Source organism: Rhinolophus ferrumequinum, chromosome 8 (assembly GCF_004115265.2).
Source record: "Rhinolophus ferrumequinum isolate MPI-CBG mRhiFer1 chromosome 8, mRhiFer1_v1.p, whole genome shotgun sequence".
Classification (NCBI taxonomy): Eukaryota; Metazoa; Chordata; class Mammalia; order Chiroptera; family Rhinolophidae; genus Rhinolophus; species Rhinolophus ferrumequinum.
In genome coordinates, this window is record NC_046291.1 from 57,103,091 (window position 1) to 57,123,114 (window position 20,024).

General features: G+C 34.2%; 1 protein-coding gene and 1 long non-coding RNA gene across 6 annotated transcripts in view; one reads left to right on the top strand and one right to left on the bottom strand.

Annotated features, from left to right (window-relative positions):
- Nucleotides 1-7,578, top strand: part of SCN9A (sodium voltage-gated channel alpha subunit 9) — a 130,996-nt gene extending 123,418 nt beyond the window's left edge. For all 4 annotated transcript variants that reach the window (XM_033112803.1, XM_033112805.1, XM_033112804.1 and 1 more), the window contains exons 25-27: nt 792-896; nt 1,529-1,799; nt 3,083-7,578. In XM_033112803.1, the coding sequence (XP_032968694.1) occupies nt 792-896; nt 1,529-1,799; nt 3,083-4,272 (1,566 nt within the window). In that variant the 3' untranslated portion in view covers nt 4,273-7,578. The remainder of the gene's footprint in view (nt 1-791; nt 897-1,528; nt 1,800-3,082) is intronic.
- Nucleotides 1-20,024, bottom strand: part of LOC117026207 (uncharacterized) — an 85,699-nt gene that overhangs the window by 38,514 nt on the left and 27,161 nt on the right. For both annotated transcript variants that reach the window (XR_004423721.1, XR_004423722.1), the window contains one exon: nt 3,129-3,308. This is a non-coding gene — a long non-coding RNA (uncharacterized LOC117026207). The remainder of the gene's footprint in view (nt 1-3,128; nt 3,309-20,024) is intronic.

Consider the following 20,024-nt stretch of genomic DNA (forward strand, 5'->3'; position numbering starts at 1 on the left):
AGTGATGAAATGATCAAAACCTTTATTTAGATGGTAGTTTTTTTTTGTTTGTTTGTTTTTGTTTTTGTTTTTTTACTGTTGAATCTTAAAGGTTGTATGTTCAATAGAAAGGCCTTCAGATCTGGGACCCTGGACTATTAGTAATTTTCTCAATGCCTTAAACTCTGTTATACATAATGTTGATACCCCAAAAATTATTTATGTTGAAATTCCTTTATTTCGAATTAAAAAGATAGCTAAAGAGTTTCTTGAAATACACACACATACGTGTGTTACATATTTATTGTATTTTTATCTCTGTTAAGGAATATGGCATTTTAAAATGAATATAACTCTAATGCTATTTTTGCTACTCTTTTTGGCCCCTGCTCTTCATAAGAGTCCTAAATATTAGCCAAACCATCAAAAAAAGGTATTAACTACTTTTGTTTTTTATAACCCTTTCTAATATATTCATTATTTAGCAATGAAATGCCTGGTGTGACAAGTGGCAGATGAAATGAAATACCAGCACATAGTTTAACATAACACAGATTACCTCACCAAAAGAAAATTGAGCCAATCATTTTTATATTTAATACATATATTTTATATATGCATACTACATTAAGTCTAGAGAGTCATGTGCCTACACATAGATAATCCTTTAAGACAGGTTTTATTTATAGCTACATTGCATTTAATGAAAATGTGTTTCACTTCTGTACTAATACATTTTCAACCTATCTTAATAATCTGAGGAAAGATCTAGGATATGATTCTGGTTTTAACTAGATTTATTTATTTTTTACCTTGGAGGTCAAGACATCTTTATGACAGAAGAACAGAAGAAATACTATAATGCAATGAAAAAGCTGGGATCTAAGAAACCACAAAAGCCAATACCTCGACCAGGGGTAAAAAAATAAATAAATGAATGAATAAATAAATATGTTTTATATATATATATATATATATCTTTAGAATCTTTAATGTAAAACTATTTCTTAAACATGAATATTTTGAGCAAAATTTTGAACATAATTTTTTAACACAGTTGCTAATATTTTGAACAAAAGTCCTTATAAAGCTTAATATATGTATTTGGAACACTAATTTAGTTTTTAATATTCCTTCTTATTTTTTTCTTTTTCTCTAAAAATGAAAAATAATTGTATATGCTTTTACTTTTATATTAGTTACACAACTTACTACAGTGGGCTGAAGAAAATCAAAACAAACGTACTTTTGATTGAATATAACATACTAAGGTAGATAAGCTTAAAAGCCTTGTGTTAGTATACAAGGCTAACTGAATACTGGTCTGATATATTGAAAGTCAACAACAACAAAAAGTTTCATCTACTCTGACTTTGATTTAACCCATTAATAACATTTCTTATAGAAAGCACGAACCTATGACCAAGGATAATTTATGCAAGTTTTGAAGATGGATACCTTTTTAAAAAAACTTTTACTAATGTAATGAGTAGTGGACACTACTTGGGAAGTTTACTCTATATTCCATATTATTCTTGTTTCTTTGCAGAACAAACTCCAAGGATGTATATTTGACCTAGTAACAAATCAAGTTTTTGATATCACCATTATGGTTCTTATCTGCCTCAACATGGGAACTATGATGGTAGAAAAAGAGGGACAAAGTCAATACATGACTGATGTCTTATACTGGATAAATGTGGTTTTTATTATCCTTTTCACTGGAGAATGTGTGCTGAAACTGATGTCCCTCAGACACTACTACTTCACTGTGGGGTGGAACATTTTTGATTTTGTGGTTGTGATTCTCTCCATCGTAGGTAAGACCATTTATTAATCAGATTTTAATTTTGAATCAAACCAAACTCCACACATGCTCAGAGAAGTTTCTGACTTCTTGAATATAAATTAACTTTTGAGTGAGTTAGTAAAATGAAAATAAAGGAACCTTAAAAATAAAACTTTACAAAACAAAATCCTCTGTGTCAGAATTCCTGGATTCACACTGCAGGTCTCAAAGCCACAAGTTTTCTGTCTGTCAGGTGTACATAATACCCCCTTGATACAGTATTTGATTTCCAAGACCACCATTCACAGTGGTAGCAACTGTATCTCTATGTAGGTATCTCTTAGAAGGCCAAAGCAGAATCTGAAGTCACTTCCAGTTTTAGTACATATGAGAACTGCCCTTTGATTAATGTTAATATTAATAGCAGAATATTGGTGACTCTTCGTGAAAATTCTTCCTGAATTCAAAGTAAAGTTAAGGTCTCAAGAAATGCCATCTTCGTTTCTTATGACCTCGTACTTGGAAAATCTACAAAATGCAGTCGTTTCTCAACCAACCCATCATGTCTGTGAATCACAATACATGATTTTATACTTTCTCCCCTTTCATTGCCACAGCTGTTTTTCTATCCTTTTGTTTTTGATTATCTGTACATGCCTGGTCCACTATTTTAGGATTGCATTTATTTTTAGAATTATAAATCTTAGACAGTAAGGTATTGTAGAGATCATAAATTGGAAAACAACATAACATTCTTCACTATGTGGTTATTTTGACAGAACGTTATACAACTATAAGAAATTCCTTAGTTGTCATTTATATGGAAATATTTTCATGACATGAAATGACTAAAATAGGTTACAAAAAATGCTTATATAACATGATTGCATTCATATGTGTGTGTGCGCTTGCATAGAAAAATGTCTGGAGTGATACTTAACAAAATATTAACAATAGTTAGGATTGGTGTTAGTTCAGGTGATTTATATTTCCTTTTTAGCATTTTACTGTATTGCTTGAATTTTCTACATGAGTAGGTATTATCCTTATAATTAAAAAACTCTTGTGGAGGAAAAAAAAAACAATGTCCACAAACTTAGTCAAGGGGGTAAAATGTCACAATAGTTAAGTCTAATCATTTTCCTTAGGAATTGCTCAATCTTTTGATTGTTATGAAATCTCTTTCAATAAAATGACAGACCTGAAATTGTTAAGACATAAGATGGAAGGTGGAAGATAAAACTATTTAGAGTCATGATTTTCTGTAGCATGGAAATTTAAATATTTCCTTTTTATTCCTTCCCTCCACACCAGGAATGTTTCTGGCTGAGCTGATAGAAAAATATTTTGTGTCCCCTACCTTGTTCCGAGTGATCCGTCTGGCCAGGATTGGCCGAATCCTACGTCTGATCAAAGGGGCCAAGGGGATCCGCACGCTGCTCTTTGCGCTGATGATGTCCCTTCCTGCATTGTTTAACATCGGCCTCCTGCTCTTCCTGGTCATGTTCATCTATGCCATCTTTGGAATGTCCAACTTCGCCTATGTTAAAAAGGAAGCTGGAATTAATGACATGTTCAACTTCGAAACTTTTGGCAACAGCATGATCTGCCTGTTCCAGATTACCACCTCTGCTGGCTGGGATGGTTTGTTGGCACCTATTCTCAACAGTGGACCTCCTGACTGCGACCCTGAGATAGAACACCCTGGAAGCTCAGTTAAAGGAGACTGTGGGAACCCATCTGTTGGGATTTTCTATTTTGTAAGTTACATCATCATATCATTTCTGGTTGTGGTGAACATGTACATCGCCGTCATCCTGGAGAACTTCAGTGTTGCTACTGAAGAAAGTACTGAACCTCTTAGCGAGGATGACTTTGAGATGTTCTACGAGGTTTGGGAGAAGTTTGATCCCGATGCCACCCAGTTTATAGAGTTCTCCAAGCTCTCTGATTTTGCAGCTGCCCTGGATCCTCCTCTTCTCATAGCAAAACCAAACAAAGTCCAGCTTATCGCCATGGATCTGCCCATGGTCAATGGCGACCGGATCCACTGCCTCGACATTTTATTTGCCTTTACAAAGCGTGTTTTGGGTGAGAGTGGAGAGATGGACTCTCTTCGTTCACAGATGGAAGACAGGTTCATGTCAGCAAATCCTTCTAAAGTTTCCTATGAGCCCATCACAACTACACTGAAACGAAAACAAGAGGATGTGTCTGCTACTCTCATTCAGCGTGCTTACAGACGTCACCGCTTACGGCAAAATGTCAAAAATATATCAAGTATATACATAAAAGATGGAGACAGAGATGATGATTTAACCAATAAAAAAGAGATGGTTTTTGGCAACGTTAATGAGAAATCAAGTCCAGAAAAAACAGATGCAACTGCATCCACCAATTCTCCACCTTCGTATGATAGTGTAACAAAACCAGACAAAGAGAAACATGAAAAAGACAAAACAGAAAAAGAAGACAAAGGAAAAGATGGCAAGGAAAGCAAATAATAGAGCTTCATATGTGATACAGTGTCTACAGCCTGTGAAGGTGATATATTTGTGTTAATAAGACTCTTTTAAGGAGGTCTATGCCAAAACTTTTTATCAAAATATTCTCAAAGTCAGTGCAGTCACTAGCTCTGCTTCCCTAAGATAGGTGGGCAGTGTTAGCAGATGGCTATTTTTGCACTGGTAAATGATTCTGTAAGAATTGTAAGAGTAACTCTATAAGGATTACTGATTACAGCAAGCCAAGGAAATTTAATTTTATTTGTTTTTAATAAATCATAAGACCATATAGAAAAATATTCACATCTGCCTTGTCATCTTTTCACAGGATTGCAAATATTCATGTTTCCCTTGCAGATAAAATACAAACACACACACACACACACACACACACACACACACACACACACACCCTGTCATTTGGATATCTACAAAAGTATTTTGTCTTGGCTTTGCAATGAAATGTCCTGATAGAAGGAATGGACATTAATAGTGAATGTTTAATTAAAACATCTTATTATTAGGGAGCAAGACTCTTTTATCCATGTAAAGAGGTCACTCTAGATTTTGAGGTGCTTAAATGTATTCTATATTGCATCAAAACCAATTTATATGTATCTGTAAAATGCTATGGGATTAAAAACAGGTAGGCTATACATTTCAACAAATACTTTTCATTCTTCTTGACTCATATAACCACCGGGATAAGATTTACCTTTAGAGTATTGTGCTTCATAGTCTGTCTTTTTTATATTCTTCTTTGTTCATACAGCAACCACAGAACATGAAAAATTATTCTAAGTACTTATCACATTCCTCAAAAGAAAAAAATAAAGATAGTTGAGACAAGAAGCCACTGAAGAAAGCTTGATTTACTATTATTTATGCATTCTAACACTGGACTGCGCTGCCAATCATACCAATAATGACCCAACTTTTAAGCTCCTTTGTCACATTTTTCTGCTTGCTCATGCAGTATTGTGTAGCCATCCTTTAGCACTAAGCAGCGTTGATATTTCCTCCCAGTGAAGTGCTCCCTGATGTACAGGTGGCTGTCATATCTGCACAGATCATGATGTGGGCACAGTATTTACTGCATCACCTGTACAAAACCTTAAATGTGCACAGCAAGCTTTCAAGTCATAATGTAAGGCAGCCTTTCAACTCAGACTTGTCTGTGGTATGAATGAAAGCGCATTCAACTGGGATTCTTACCAACTTGCTTTCTTGCCACTTAACTTTCCTAATTTATACTAGTAATCCTTTGGGGACTCTATCATCTGTAAAATGAGGCAGATGACACTTTCTGCTTAAAATGCTATGATTATGAGGTATATTATGCATCAATCAATAAAGTACCCTGAGCTTATAATTCACCAAGCACATTTTGCTTAGCTGTTGTTCTCCTACTGAGGATTATAAATCTAGTTTTTAAGAAATTCTTATTGATAGCGGCTTGAAAGGAAATGGCTATAGTGCATTTTTTCATAAGTTTATTTCAGGAATATGGGATCTTTCTCCTATCAAGGTATTCATGTGCAGGCAAAAATTGAGTTATGTAAAGAGAAAGTAGTTTTATTTAGATTTTATGGGAGTTTTCAAAGTAAACGTATAGAAGGTATTTCATTCATTTGCTTTTTAAATTAAAAAGAACCTAATATATTTCTATAATAAGACTCAAACATATTTTTTGTTCTGGCTCGTTAAAATTAAAGGAGATTTAAACATCCCTGTAGAGATGAAGAGGTATGGGTAGAGAATGAGAGACAGAAAGAGGAAGAGACTGAAAAAAAACAGATGTGAAAAAGACAAAAAGAGACATTTCCACAGAACTTCCTATATAGAAATAAAATTTAATTGTGATGTGTTTTACAACATCCATGAGAGAGATTATCACATGTAGACATTTGTCCTAAGGTACATAGAAAATTAAATCTAGGGCCAAAGATAGTTTTTTTGTTTTTAATATCAGTCTAGTTTATTATCAATAAATATAGGGCCAAAGATTGTTTACACCTATGTCCAATCATTCATCTTTGGTTATTTGAGCCACTTTTTTATTTAATATGAAAGATACCATGCAGTGTTTTCCTAGACTATGTAGAGCATTGCATAACATACCAGCTAAACCTGTTGAAAATATATTTTGACAATTTAATTAGGGAACCCTACAAAACATATTACATTTATAAAATTTTTTTATACATTAAATTAAATTAATATCACCTTACAGTTGAATTAAGTCTATCCTTATTATTTTAAACACATATAAATATTACTGCATTTTGCGTATTTATAGATTATAGTATGAAAAGATGAATGGTAGGAAGATTTATGCGTGATTTACTATTAATGTTTTTATAATGCCTGATTTTTATGTGAAATAAAAAATACTGGCAACTGGTTCCTCAACATAGTTTCTTCTTAGCATTTCAAAAAAATTTACAGTCACTCTTTCTCCTATTTCATGGTGAACTATAATTTTTTTTAAACATAACGTTGTCAGGTTTTGTACACATACATGTTTTCCCAGAAATGTCTAATTTTTACTTTTTGTCAATTAAAAACAATATTTGGAACTAAGATCTCATTTAGTACAGTGTAAGTTTGAAGAAAAATTAGACTTCTATTTTCATGTAGGTTACTGTTTGGTAACAATTATGAGATATCACCTTCCAGAAGGCATTGTCATACCAATATTTAAATTACATAATCACTGAAATCACTTCACCTAATGATGTTAGGTGACACTTACACTGTAAAATTTAAGTTAGAATAAAATGGAAGCAAACAAATTTGAGCACAAATCTATGTATACAATTTGACTGAAAGTCAGAGAATCAGTTTACCTCTTTGATTGTTATATCGTTTGCAAAACACATAAGTGACTTGTAGGCTGTTTCTAAATCCTGATTGTTAAACCTCAACCCAAAATGTTCAGCATGATTTTATAGAATTTTGAAAGCTTTATTAAAAAGAGTTAAAATCAAATACATATGTAAATAAAGCAGTTCAAAATAGCAATTTTGGAGAAATGTTAATGGAAGTAATGAAAGGAGAGCCAGCTAAATTAGAATAGCCAAGTAATAGACCTGGTTTAGGACCTATGTATAGAGGCCACCAATTTTTTTAAATATCTGTGGTTTATTATGTTATATTCTTGGAAAAAAACAATAATTGCTTCATAAAAATAAATTAATAGCCATGAATATAATAATGCTGTTTACGTAGAATTCTTTACAAATTTTCTACATCTATGAATGCTCATATTTGAGTTTGAGATTGTCATTAATTATATTATAGTAATACTTGAGACTTACACACTGTAATAGAATCTATAAATAAAAGTCATCAAAAAAATAAAATCATGCTTGCATGTATTTTCTGTTTCTGTAAGAATAACCTTTAAGGAGATAAACTCAGTGCATCCATAATTAAGTTGCAAGTACTGATAGCTTTTTTTTAAATTGAAAGATATACAGTTTCAAATGTCCTCCATAAGAAGTCTTCCAGAATGAGAAAGATGGGGATAAAGAATATAGAATTCCAAAGCAATTCATTGAAATCCACAACAGAGTTTTTGCCAAAGGAGAAAATTGAGACAGGAAAGTGAAAATATACAAACATTTAGCCACATAATGACAGTATGCATTGTGTGTGTGTGTGTGTGTGTAATAGCACTGAGAGATAATATAGCATACATAATGGCTAAAGGCTTGGGTTCAAGAATCAGAACTGTATTTGCAATTCAGTTAAGCCATGACTTTCTGAGTTTCCTAAATACATTATTTAACAAATACATGCCTCAGCTGTCTCATCTATAAAATGAGGATACTAGTACCACTTCCCAATATGGCCATAAGGATAGAATGAGAAAATCCACATGAAGCAATTAGAACAATGACTGACAACAGAATCAAGAGTTCATATTGGTAGCAGTACTAAGTGTGGCAGTCAATTTGCCACTAAATCTGTGAGTCTAGGCTACCTCGCTATCATATTGGAGCACAATAAATTTTCCATAAATGTTAACGACAATATTTCCTCTTTTGTATGGCTTTGTAAATATAGTACCCAACAGAGTATGCATCCTTTTGGTATGCAGTGAACATTTAGTGATGTGACATATACACCAAAATATTTCAAAATTGAGCTATTTTTGATATTTGTGAATTCAAACAACATGCTAACATGAGAAAACATGCATATTTACAAAAGTTTAGCTTATTGCAAGAAAAATTGGGGAAGTGTTAATTCCCATTTTTAGCTAAATAGTCAAATCCAAAGTTCTATTTTATTTAACTGTGAGCATCCAATCCTGCTTTGGTCTTTAATTAAAATACACTATAAATAATTGCTGCTGTGCTGGGGCATTATTTCAACCTTGTATACTATTATAATGGCATGTAAAAGGGCATAAAATATTCTAGGGACCTCTGTTCTGGCAGTGATAGTCACTACAAAATAACATTAATCACTGACCAGTACTATTATCCATCTCAACATAACTGATTGGCAATCACATGAAATCCCCACAACAAGAGTTAAATTCTTCCTTGCTATAGATAACACTATACCATAATCCTAACAAAATGAGCTGCAAAGTACCTGGTAATCTCTCTCAAGGGAGGAAAAAATTGCATACCGTCTAGAGCAGAGGAGACTTCTGCTGCAACAGCATTTGATGCACACAGGAAGAGGAACATGAATAATTGATAGCTATAAACAATCAATAGAGAAAACATGCTACACTTTACTCCCTATTCTGAGTCATGTAACTAGATCCCTACGTTACCAATTGATCCAACCAAGAAAAAAACGAAAAACGAAGAACAATTTTAAGACATTTAGGAGGCATGTGTAAGGTGTGTATCATGCTCTAGTTTGAATTTCATTTAAAATATTTTTATAAACAATTGAAATGCAACAAAGTTATAAATAAAATGATGCACAATAAGTATACAGAAAAGATTCGGAGCTTGCTAACAATTTTGAAAACCAAATAGAATTGACCAAAAATTACTCCTGTTCCAGATGAAATATTTGCTGGCATGTCCTAGTTTTGGTTTTGTTTCATACGAGACAAAATGTCCTCTTTAGTAAACTTCCACAAGGTGATTGGCTACAGCTGGGAATGTCTTTATGAACCAATCAGAATAATGAAAAGCAAAGAAAAACCATATTACTAAGTGAAAGAAGACAGCCTGCAAAGGCTACCTAATGTACTAACTAGCCAGTGGCCCCAACGGGAATATTTCAACTCAGAATGCATTGAGATTTCATAACCTTTAAGAATTTTCAATAGAATTGATTTTAATGACATTAAACCCTTAGCAAAATCGAAACGAGTACTACCAAAGAAAACTTCTTTATTGTATTGAAAAAGAAAGCAGTTCCAAGATGAGGTCTAAGCAAGACTCCTGATAAATTGAGACTACAGGTTAGCAAAGTTTTCCAATCATCCCAAGGTTCACCCAAACACATCTACTTTTATCTTTCCTCAGCATTTTAGAGCTGTGGACACCTTCACTTATGCCTCAGCCTAAGAAAACAAATCCACGAATTCAGTTTTTTGACTCCTGATTAATTTCTTGTGAGTCCAATTTAGCAAAATTCAGTTTATGTTCAAAAAGAATTAAACATTATACCTGAATTATTCATTCATTCATTCATTCATTCATTCATTTAATAAACATCCTCTGAGCACCTGCAATCTGCCCACCCTTGTTTCAGACATTGCAGACACAAATCCCTTCCTTCATGGAGTTTTATTTGAGGAGACAGAAATGATTACACTTGAATGATTATAAACATCAGAGTAATATATTGATTGTATCATACATTATAAGTCATGTATATGTCAAATATATTCGATTATGTTTTGTTACATGTTCTATTACCTATGTTATATACTATTTTATTTTATGATATTTAAAACAAGAGTATCAGGATGCTCCTGTCTCAAAAGCTTCATAATTTGGAGTCATAACTTAAAAATAGTGATGAGATTGTGCAGATTCTTTTACTGAAAATTTTTATAACTCTAGAATTACTCACTCTAGTTATTCATTCCAATCATCTATAAGCTATATTGTCACACACACACAAAAATCACTCTAGAGCTAACTTTTCATTCCAAACAGTTATTTTCCTTCTGACTCTTAAAAATAAGTGATTTTTTTAAAAAGTTGAAAGTAGTCATTTCACTCTGACAGTCCAGGCCAAAGATTTAATGAGAAAAGATTGAAATTTATAGATAGAGTAAAAATTTGTGTTTATGTTTGAAGCTATGACATTATCATTGTCCTTGATTTCGCTCTAAATAGTGGAGATTAAGAACTAATTTTGTAATAAAATTTTATAGATGAGAAATAGATAACAAATTCTACAGAAAAGAAAAAAAATTTTTCTTAAAAAAAATCCCATGAAGCTCACAACTACCAAACTTTTAAATATCAAAATCTTATTTTGACTCCCTTTAAGAAATTAGTAAAGACGGAATTATTTTGTAATCTCCCTAAACAACTCAGTACATCTTGATATATTGGTTCTAATTGGTGCCCTCAATAAAATCAGCTCTGATAAGAGAGGATTGGGAGGAAACAGAGGTGGGGAAAGAATTCCTCCATGCTTCATTTTTCTAATTTATTTCCTTTTGTATACTCATCTTACCCTAACAATCTCATTTCGACCCTAAATTATGAACAAAGATTGTTAACTGGCTTAGAGTCACCCGAATTTTGCCCTGGCACTTGCAACTAAAAGAAAAGTTATGTGTATCTCTAAAGAATTACACATTGTCCATTTATTTTAGAGACAAATAGGTCTGCCTCCTACAAACCTCAGCCAGAACACCACTTAGAGCTAGGTTATGGGCAGAAAAGGATCTGGGAGAGAGCCAAGAAAACCAAGAGAAACAATATTCTTTAACTGTGAGTCAGCCACAGCCTATATGAGAAATCTGAAGAATACTGCAGGCAAGAAGTGAATATTTGCTGATAAGCATTTTTTTTTCTTTGAAATAAAGTTAAAAATTTACTAATTCTCATGCCCAAAGCTAGATGGGCCTGATTGGCTTGGTCTAAAGAAGCCAGTGCTTGTATAGAAAAACAAAGCCCTTTGATCTGCATAAAGCTGAGGAATATGACAGCAGCTTAAAATGGCAGCCTTTGGCTTTTTGTTCCCTATTAGCATTTCTTCCTGTCCAGCTCTTTCCTCCTAGAGTAAGAGAACTCTTTTTTCTCCCTTGTTTCTGTCATCTTGGGAGCTAAAACCAACAAAACTAATCTCTTCCTGTTTATAAGATCAATAAAGCAAATTAGACATGACACTGAAAGCACTTAAAGAAATCTAAGCTCCATTTTTCAGAGGGTAATACCAACTTATGCCTTTAAGCATTGTCAATAAATGTAAATATGCAAACATATACACAGCAGCAGCACATTATGTAATATCACGAGTTTAAATCTTTGTTACTAACAATGTGACTGTGAACTTTAACAATGTACTATATTTTCTGGGCCTCAGTTTCTTCATCTGTAAGAGACTGGCGGCAGTAAATAGTTCCAAAATACATAAGTACATGGTAGGAATTTTAAAGGGCAATGATTTACTATGAATTTTCTGTTGTACCTCTTAATCTAGCATTCAGTCAAAAATTCCATAAAATGAGCATCAACTGTGTCCTAAAAGGATCAGCCAATGATAATAGTACTGTGCTATGTTTCCATATCATATCATTGAAATATCATGAAGAACTTAATCTAGCCAAGGTAGTCTAGAGGAGAGTCTTAAACACTGAGAGAGAGTTAATTTTTAATGTGCTGAGTTTGAGGTACAATGGGCCAAAGTAAAAAAGTCCTGCAGGCAATTGAATAAAAAGGTCTGAAGTTCAATGAAGACATCAGGGTTAGAGACACATGTCCAGAAGTCATTGCTTCCTAGGGATGGTTGAATCCAGAAGCAAATTCAGTCTACCAGAATGTATGCATGCAAGTAGAAGCATGAAAAAGAGATTTTAAGGAGAGTGGACAGAATATTAAGAAAGAGAAATTGATCATCATTATAAATTGCTACAGAGTTGTCACATAACTAAACAATAAAGTGTCAATCATTTAATGCAAGCAGTTTTGTTGGGATACTAGATGCAATATCCACATTGGATGAGTCAATGAAGAAGTATGTTAGGCTTAATGTAACCATTAACCACCTCTCATAAAATGCACCTTTCCAACACTAGCAGGGTAAATATTGTAAGAATGAAAATTGGGCTTCCAAAATAATTTTTTTCTCCATTTCTAATGCCTCCCAGAGCAAACCTAGAAATAGCTTTAAAAAAAAAAAAGTAGTGTGGAAATGGAAAAAATAAGTTATTCAAGGAAACTTATTAAACCTGAGGCTTAAGTTTGTCAATTTCAATATTTTTGCATTCTTTTTACAAGAGTAATTATTTGATGATCTAATTGAAGCATCATTTTCCTACTGCATTGTAATTGCATTTCACTAATAACACAAACTATTTGAGAATCTAGATATTCCATAAATGTATTAATCATTTATCTTAGGAGGAAGGACTTGAAATAAAGGATGCACTGTGAACAGCTCTCTTTTCTTTGACTTGTAATAAGTCTAAAGATTTGTTTTTTTCTTCACTAAACAACTTATTTTCATTAAAACCGACCTCAAACTAGAGATTAAGTGCTAGGCATAATATCTACCCTGTTCCTCAAATTAAAACAAAAAATCAGAGCATTCTTGTTTCCTTCCCTTACATAGGCATCCAATCTATATCTACAAGCACTGTCGGTTCAACCTACAAAATCTGATGTCAGAAACATAGCGGTGTAGGGGTGCTGCTTGATCATTCCCCTTGAAGTTACAACAAGTTGAACAGCTATAATTCAACAAAGGATTCCCTATGCTACACACAAACACATATGAGAGATCTGCTCATCAAAACATCTCCCACCACACAAGAAGTCAGAACAGGGCAAGAGAAAATAAAATGCTCCAGTGCTATATACTGGAAAGCAAAAGAAAGAACTCTTCATATCAACATGCTCCAGAATTCACTTTCATAGATGCCTAGGTAGAGAAATATTCCATTAATTACCATGAATGACCAAGGTTACAAGGCAGCTCAGAAAGACAATTTTAAAATCTACAGAAAATAAAGCTAAAGATATGGAAATATGTGACTTAAATGACAGAGAACTCAAAATTGCAGTTCTGAAAAAACCCAGTGAGATGCAAGAAAACTTGGATAGGTAGTTTAATGAACTCAGAAATAAAATCAATGAACAAAATGAGTATTTTACCAAAGACATTGAAATTTTAAAAAAGAACCAAATAGAAATTCTGGGGCTGAAAAACTCAATAGAAGAAATGAAGGTGAAATAGGAAGCTTAGAATATATTGCTGATCAGATGGAGGAAAGAATTAGTGATTCAAAGATAGAATCCTAGAAATGATGCAGATGGAAGAAGAGAGAGACTTGAGAGTTAAAAGAAATAAAAGAACTGAGACACAACATGAAAAAGAGGGGGGAAAATCATATAACACCACCAAACTAAAATAACAGAAACATAAAGGCAAAGACACAATGGAGATACCAACCTACCAGAAAACAAGAGGTAAAATGACTATAGGAAATCCTCATATATCAATTATCATTCTAAATGTAAATGGAATGAACTCACCAATAAAAAGGAACAGAGTAGCAGATTAGATCAAAAAACAAAGCCCAACCACATGCTACCTCCAAGAGACACATCTCAGCTACAAGGACAAACATAGACTCAAAGTGAAAAGGGTGGAAATTGACACTCCAAGCAAATGGTATCCAGAGAAAATCAGGTGTAGCCATACTGATATCAGATGAAACAGACTTCAGGATAAAAAAAGGCAACAAGAGATGAAGACGGACAATTTTATAATGATAAAGGGGACTATACAACAAGAAGACAAAACACTTATCAATATATACCAAATACTCGTATATAAAGCAACTACTAAGATAACTAAAGGGAGAAACTGACAAAAACAAAGTTATAGTAGGTGACCTAAATGCACCATTGACAACTATGGATAGACCATCCAAACAGCAAACCAATAAGGAAATCAGCTTTAAATGACACATTAGATCAAATGGACATAATTGGCATTTACAGAGCCCTTCATCCTACAGCATCAAATTATACATTCTTTTCTAATGTACATGGAACATTCTCCAAGATAGACCATATATTGGGACATAAAACTAGCCTCAGCAAATTTAAGATGATTAAAATCATACAAAGCATATTCTCCAACCACAATGCTTTGAAATTGGAGATCAACTGCAAAAAGAAAATGGGTACAATCATAAATGTGAGTACATGGAGATTAAACAACATGCTACTAAAACATGACTAGGTCAAGAAAGAAATAAAAAGAGAGATCAAAACATATACAGAAACAAACAAGAATGAAAATACATTGTTCCAAATTATTTGGATGTGGCAAAAGCAGTATGAAGAGGGAAATTTGTATCATTACAGGCCTATCTCAAGAAACAAGAAAAATCCCAAATAAACAACCTAACATTACATCTTAAAAAACTAGAAAAAAGAACAAATGAAACCCAAAGTCAGCAGAAGGAAGGAAATAATAAAAATTTGAGCAGAACTAAATGAAATGGAGAATAGAAAGACAATTTAAAAAATGAATGCAACAAAGAGCTGGTTCTTTGAAAAGATTAATAAAATTGACAAGCACCTGGCTAGACACACTAAAGGAAAAAGAGAAATGACACAAATAAACAAAATCAGAAATGAAAGAGGAGAAGTTACGATGGATACTGCAGAAATACAAAGGATCACACAGAATACTATGAAAGACTATATGCCACCAAATTCAATAACCTAGAATAATGGCCAGGTTCTTAGAAATATATAACCTTCCCAGACTGAATCATGAACTGGAAAATCTAAATAGACTGATCAACAGCAAGGAAATTGAAACAACCCTTCAAAACCTCCCCTAAAACAAAAGTCCAGGACCAGATGGCTTCACTAATAAATTCTACCAAATATTCAAAGGTAATTAAATAGCTGTCCTCCTCAAACTCTTCCAAAAAATTGAAGAAGGCAATACTTCCTAACTCATTTTATGAGGCCAACATTACCTTGATATGAAAATCTGATAAGAATAGCACACACAAAAAGGAGAAAATTACAGACCAATATTTCTGATAAATATGGATACAAAAAACTTAAACAAAATACTAGCAAATCAAATACAAAAATACATTAAAAAGATTATACATCACAATCAAGTGAGGTTCATTCCAGGGGCACAAGGATGGTTCAACATACACAAATTGATCAATGTGATACATCACATAAATGAAATAAAGGATAAAAATCATATGATCATGTCAATAGATGTAGAAAAAGTATTTGACATGGTACAACATCCAATTATTATTAAAACAATAAAATGGGTATAGAAGGAAAGTACCTCAACATAAGAAAGGCCACTTATGACAAACCCTCAGCTAATATCATACTTAATGGTGAAAAACTGAAAACTTTTCCTCTGAGATCAGGAAAAAGAAAGGTATGCCCCATATCACTACTGTTATTCAACATAGTATTGGAAGTCCTAGTCAGAGAGGTCAGCCAAGAGAAAGAAATAAAAGGCATCCAAATTGGAAATTACAAAGTTTGTCACATTTTGCAGATGACATGATTCTTTATATAGAAAACCCTAATACCTTCACACAAAAAAACTAATTAGAAACAATATACAAATACAGTAAAGTTGCAGGATACAAAATCAATCAATGTACCAAAATCCATTGCATTCCTATACAGTAACAATGAAATTTCAGAAAAAGAAAAACATATTCCTTTTCCAATTGCAACAAACATTGAAATAAAATGCCTAGGCATTAACAAAGGATACCAAGGCCCTGAAAACCATAAGACATTATTAAAAGAAACTGAAGAAGACACAAAGAAATGGAAAGACGTGTTCATGGATTGGGTAAATCAACATAGTTAAAATGGCCATATTATCCAAAACAATATACAAATTTATTGCAATCCACATTAAAACCCCAATAGCATTTTTTAAAGAAATAGAAGGGAAAAAAATCAGATTTGTAAGGAACTGAAAAAGACCCTGAATAGCCAAAGCAATCCTGACAAAAACGAACAAGTCGAGGTATCACACTTCCTGATTTCAATTTGCACTACAAAGTGACAGTAATCAAAATAGCATGGCATTGGCAGAAAAACAGACACACAGATCAATGGAATAAAATTGAGAGCCCAGAAAAAAAAAACACATAAATATGGACAGATAATTTTTGATAAAGGAGCCAAAAACATACAATGGAGAAAAAAAAACACCTCTTCAATAAATGGTGCTGGGAAAATTGGAAAGCCATATGCAAAAGAATTAAACTAGACTGCTATCTGTCACAATATACCAAAATTAACTCAAAATGGATCAAAGTCTTAAGCATAAGACCTGAAACAATAAATTGCATAGCAGAATAATATTAAACTTACAGACCTTGGGTTCAGAGATGATTTTATGAGTTTGACCTCAAAGACAATGGAAGTAGAAGCAACCACATCAAACTTAAAAGCTTCTGCCCAGCAAAACTGAATAGGAGAAGATATTTGCAAACAACCCTTCTGATAAGAGACTAATATCCAAAATATATAAAGAACTCATATAACTCAGCAACAACAACAAAAAAAAAAAAACAACACACAATCCAATTTAAAAAATGGGTAGAGGACCTGAACAGACAATCTCCCAAGAAGACATACAAATGGCCAACAGATATATGAAAAAAGGTGCATCTTCACTATTAGGAAAATGCAAATCAGAATCACAATGAGATACCACCCTACACATGTTAGAATGTCTGTTATCAACAAGACAATAAATAACAAATATAGGAGAGGCTGTGGGGGAAAAGGAACCCTCGTACACTGCTGGTAAGAGTGTAAATTTGTACAGCCACTATGAAATGTATGGAGGTTCCTCAAAAACTTCAGAATAGAATTAGCATACAATCCAGCAATCTCTCTTCTGGATATCTACCCAAAAAATCTGAAAACATTTATTCATAAAGATATATGTATCCCTATGTTTATTGCAGCGTTATTCACGGTGGCCAAGACATGGAAACAACCATAGTGTCCTTCGATCGATGATTGGATAAAGAAGATGTGATACATTTATACAATGGAGTATTACTCGGCCCTAAGAAAAGATGAAATATTGCCATTTGCAACAACATGGATGGATCTTGAGATTATTATGCTAAATGAAATAAGTCAGACATAAAAAGTTGAGAACTATATGACTTCACTCATATGTGGGATATAAAACTGAAAGCCACAAACAAGCAAGACAAACAAAAAGTCAAAGACACAGGCAACAGTTTAGTGGTTACCAGAGGGGGAAGGAAGGGTGGTAGAAAGGAAAAAGGGGACCAATATACGGTGATGTGTCGCCACACAGCAGCGTAACATTTGTTTCCTTGTATCTGCCCCCAAAGAAAGGAGAGTCTATAAGACGGATCCTTTCAGGGACTTTGCTAAACCTTTATGCTTGCACCTCCTTCCTCCTTGTTTGGCCCCAAAAAGATGGCTGGTCAGTCAATGACGAGTAAGATTCCTCACGGAAGGAACAACTCAAGCCAGGTGCAGTCACGTGGGGACCAACAGGAGAACCCACGGGGTTCATAGAGGTGGACACAGCCCTCCACCTTCCCCAGGCTAAGGGAAGCCTCTGCCTCTGTAGCTGAATTCCTTCCCAAAACCTGCAAGGGAAGTGATTCAATGATGTGCTCTCCATCTATTCATATACATACAGGTTTTGTCCCTTGGGGAAGTGGAGACTTAGGGTGCAGCTGCCTGCAGACAAGGGTGATTGGCTTGAATCAGTTTCCTATTATGATGTATGGAATTCACTGATCTTGAGATTGACAAGCTTTATCTCCTTTACTTCCCTACCTAACTAATAAAAGCTATTGCGGGGCTGCCGGTCCCTTGGCCCCATTTAACTCTATTCATGGCTACTGTCTTTTCTTAATCCTGAGCTGCCCTCCTCGCTCCCCACAACCCTCGTCGTGCTGGACGTGACAGTAATGGAAGGAGAACTGATGCTGGGTGGTGAACACACAATGCAACATACAGATGATGCATTATAGCACTGTACACTTGAAACCTATATGATTTTACTAACCAATGCCACCCAATGAATTTAATAAAACTTAAAAAAGAAAAATCTATCCCACATCTGCCCATTTCTCTTCATTTCTGCCACCTTCACCCTAGTCCTAACCATTATTATCTTTTGCCTAGACTGTTGTAGTAACCATGGAATTGGTCTCTTAGCTGCACTTTTGATTTCCTACAATCTATTTCCACAGAGCAGAGTGATTCTTTGAAACTCTAATTTAGATCAAGCCATTCTCCCCATGGCCCAATTCCTCTTCAGGTTCTTCATGCACTTAGCACAAAAGGCAGGAAAGCAGTATGGAGGTTTCTCAAAAAATTAAGACTAGAGTTATCATATGACCCAGCAATCCCTCTCCTGGGTGTCTATTCAAAAAATCTGAAAACATTTATCCATAAAGATATATGTGCTCCAATGTTCATTGTAACTTTATTTACGGTGGCTAAGACATGAAAACAACCAAAGTGTCCTTCGATAGATGATTGGAAGAGGATATGTGGTATATGTACACCATGGAATACTATTCTTCCATAAGAAAAAATAAAATATGGGGCAGCTGGATGACTCAGTTTGTTAGAGCACGAGCTCTTAACAACAAGGTTGCTGGTACGATTCCCACATGGGCCAGTGAACTGCGCCCTCCACAATTAAATTGAAAACAATGGCTTGAGCTTGGAGCTGAGCCACTGGTGGATGGCTGGTTTGCTCAGTGGTTAGAGTGAGGTGCTCATAACACCAATGTCACCGGTTCGATTCCCACATGATCCAGTGACCTGTGCCCTCCACAACTAGATTGAAAACAACGACTTGACTTGGAGCTGAACTGCGTCCCCCACAACTAGATTGAAAAAACAACAACTTGACAACCTAAAAAATAACAACACACTGTTCCCCAATATTCTCCAATTAAAAAAAAAAAGATGAAAAATGCCATTTACGACAACATGGATGGATCTTGAGATTATTAGGCTATGCGAAATAAGTCAGACAGAAAAAGTCGAGAACCGTATGATTTCACTGATATGTGGGATATAAAACTGAAAACAGCAAGGAAAAAGATAAAGAAACAAAAACTCATAGCCGCAGACAATAGTTTAGTGGTGACCAGAGGGTAAGGGGCGAGGGGGATGGTAAATGAGGGAAAAGGGATCAAATATATGGTGATGGAAAGAGAACTGACTCTGGGTGGTGAACACACAATATGATATATAGATGATGTATTACAGAATTGTACACCTGCAATCTATGTAACTTTACTAACAATTTTCACCCCAAGAAACTTTAATTCAAAAAAAAAGAAAGAAAGGCAGACTTCTTAACATTTTAAAGAGCCTAAGATCTGGCCCGTACTTAACTGCCCTCCCCCATGTGCACCACCTTCTACCAAAACTCATAGCACTTTCGCTCCCTTGACTTTCTGTTCTTCGACCCAGTAACTCCACTCTTGCCTCAGGACCTTTATCTCTTGAAGTCTCCTCTGATTCCGAAAACAGCTGCATCTTCTTAGA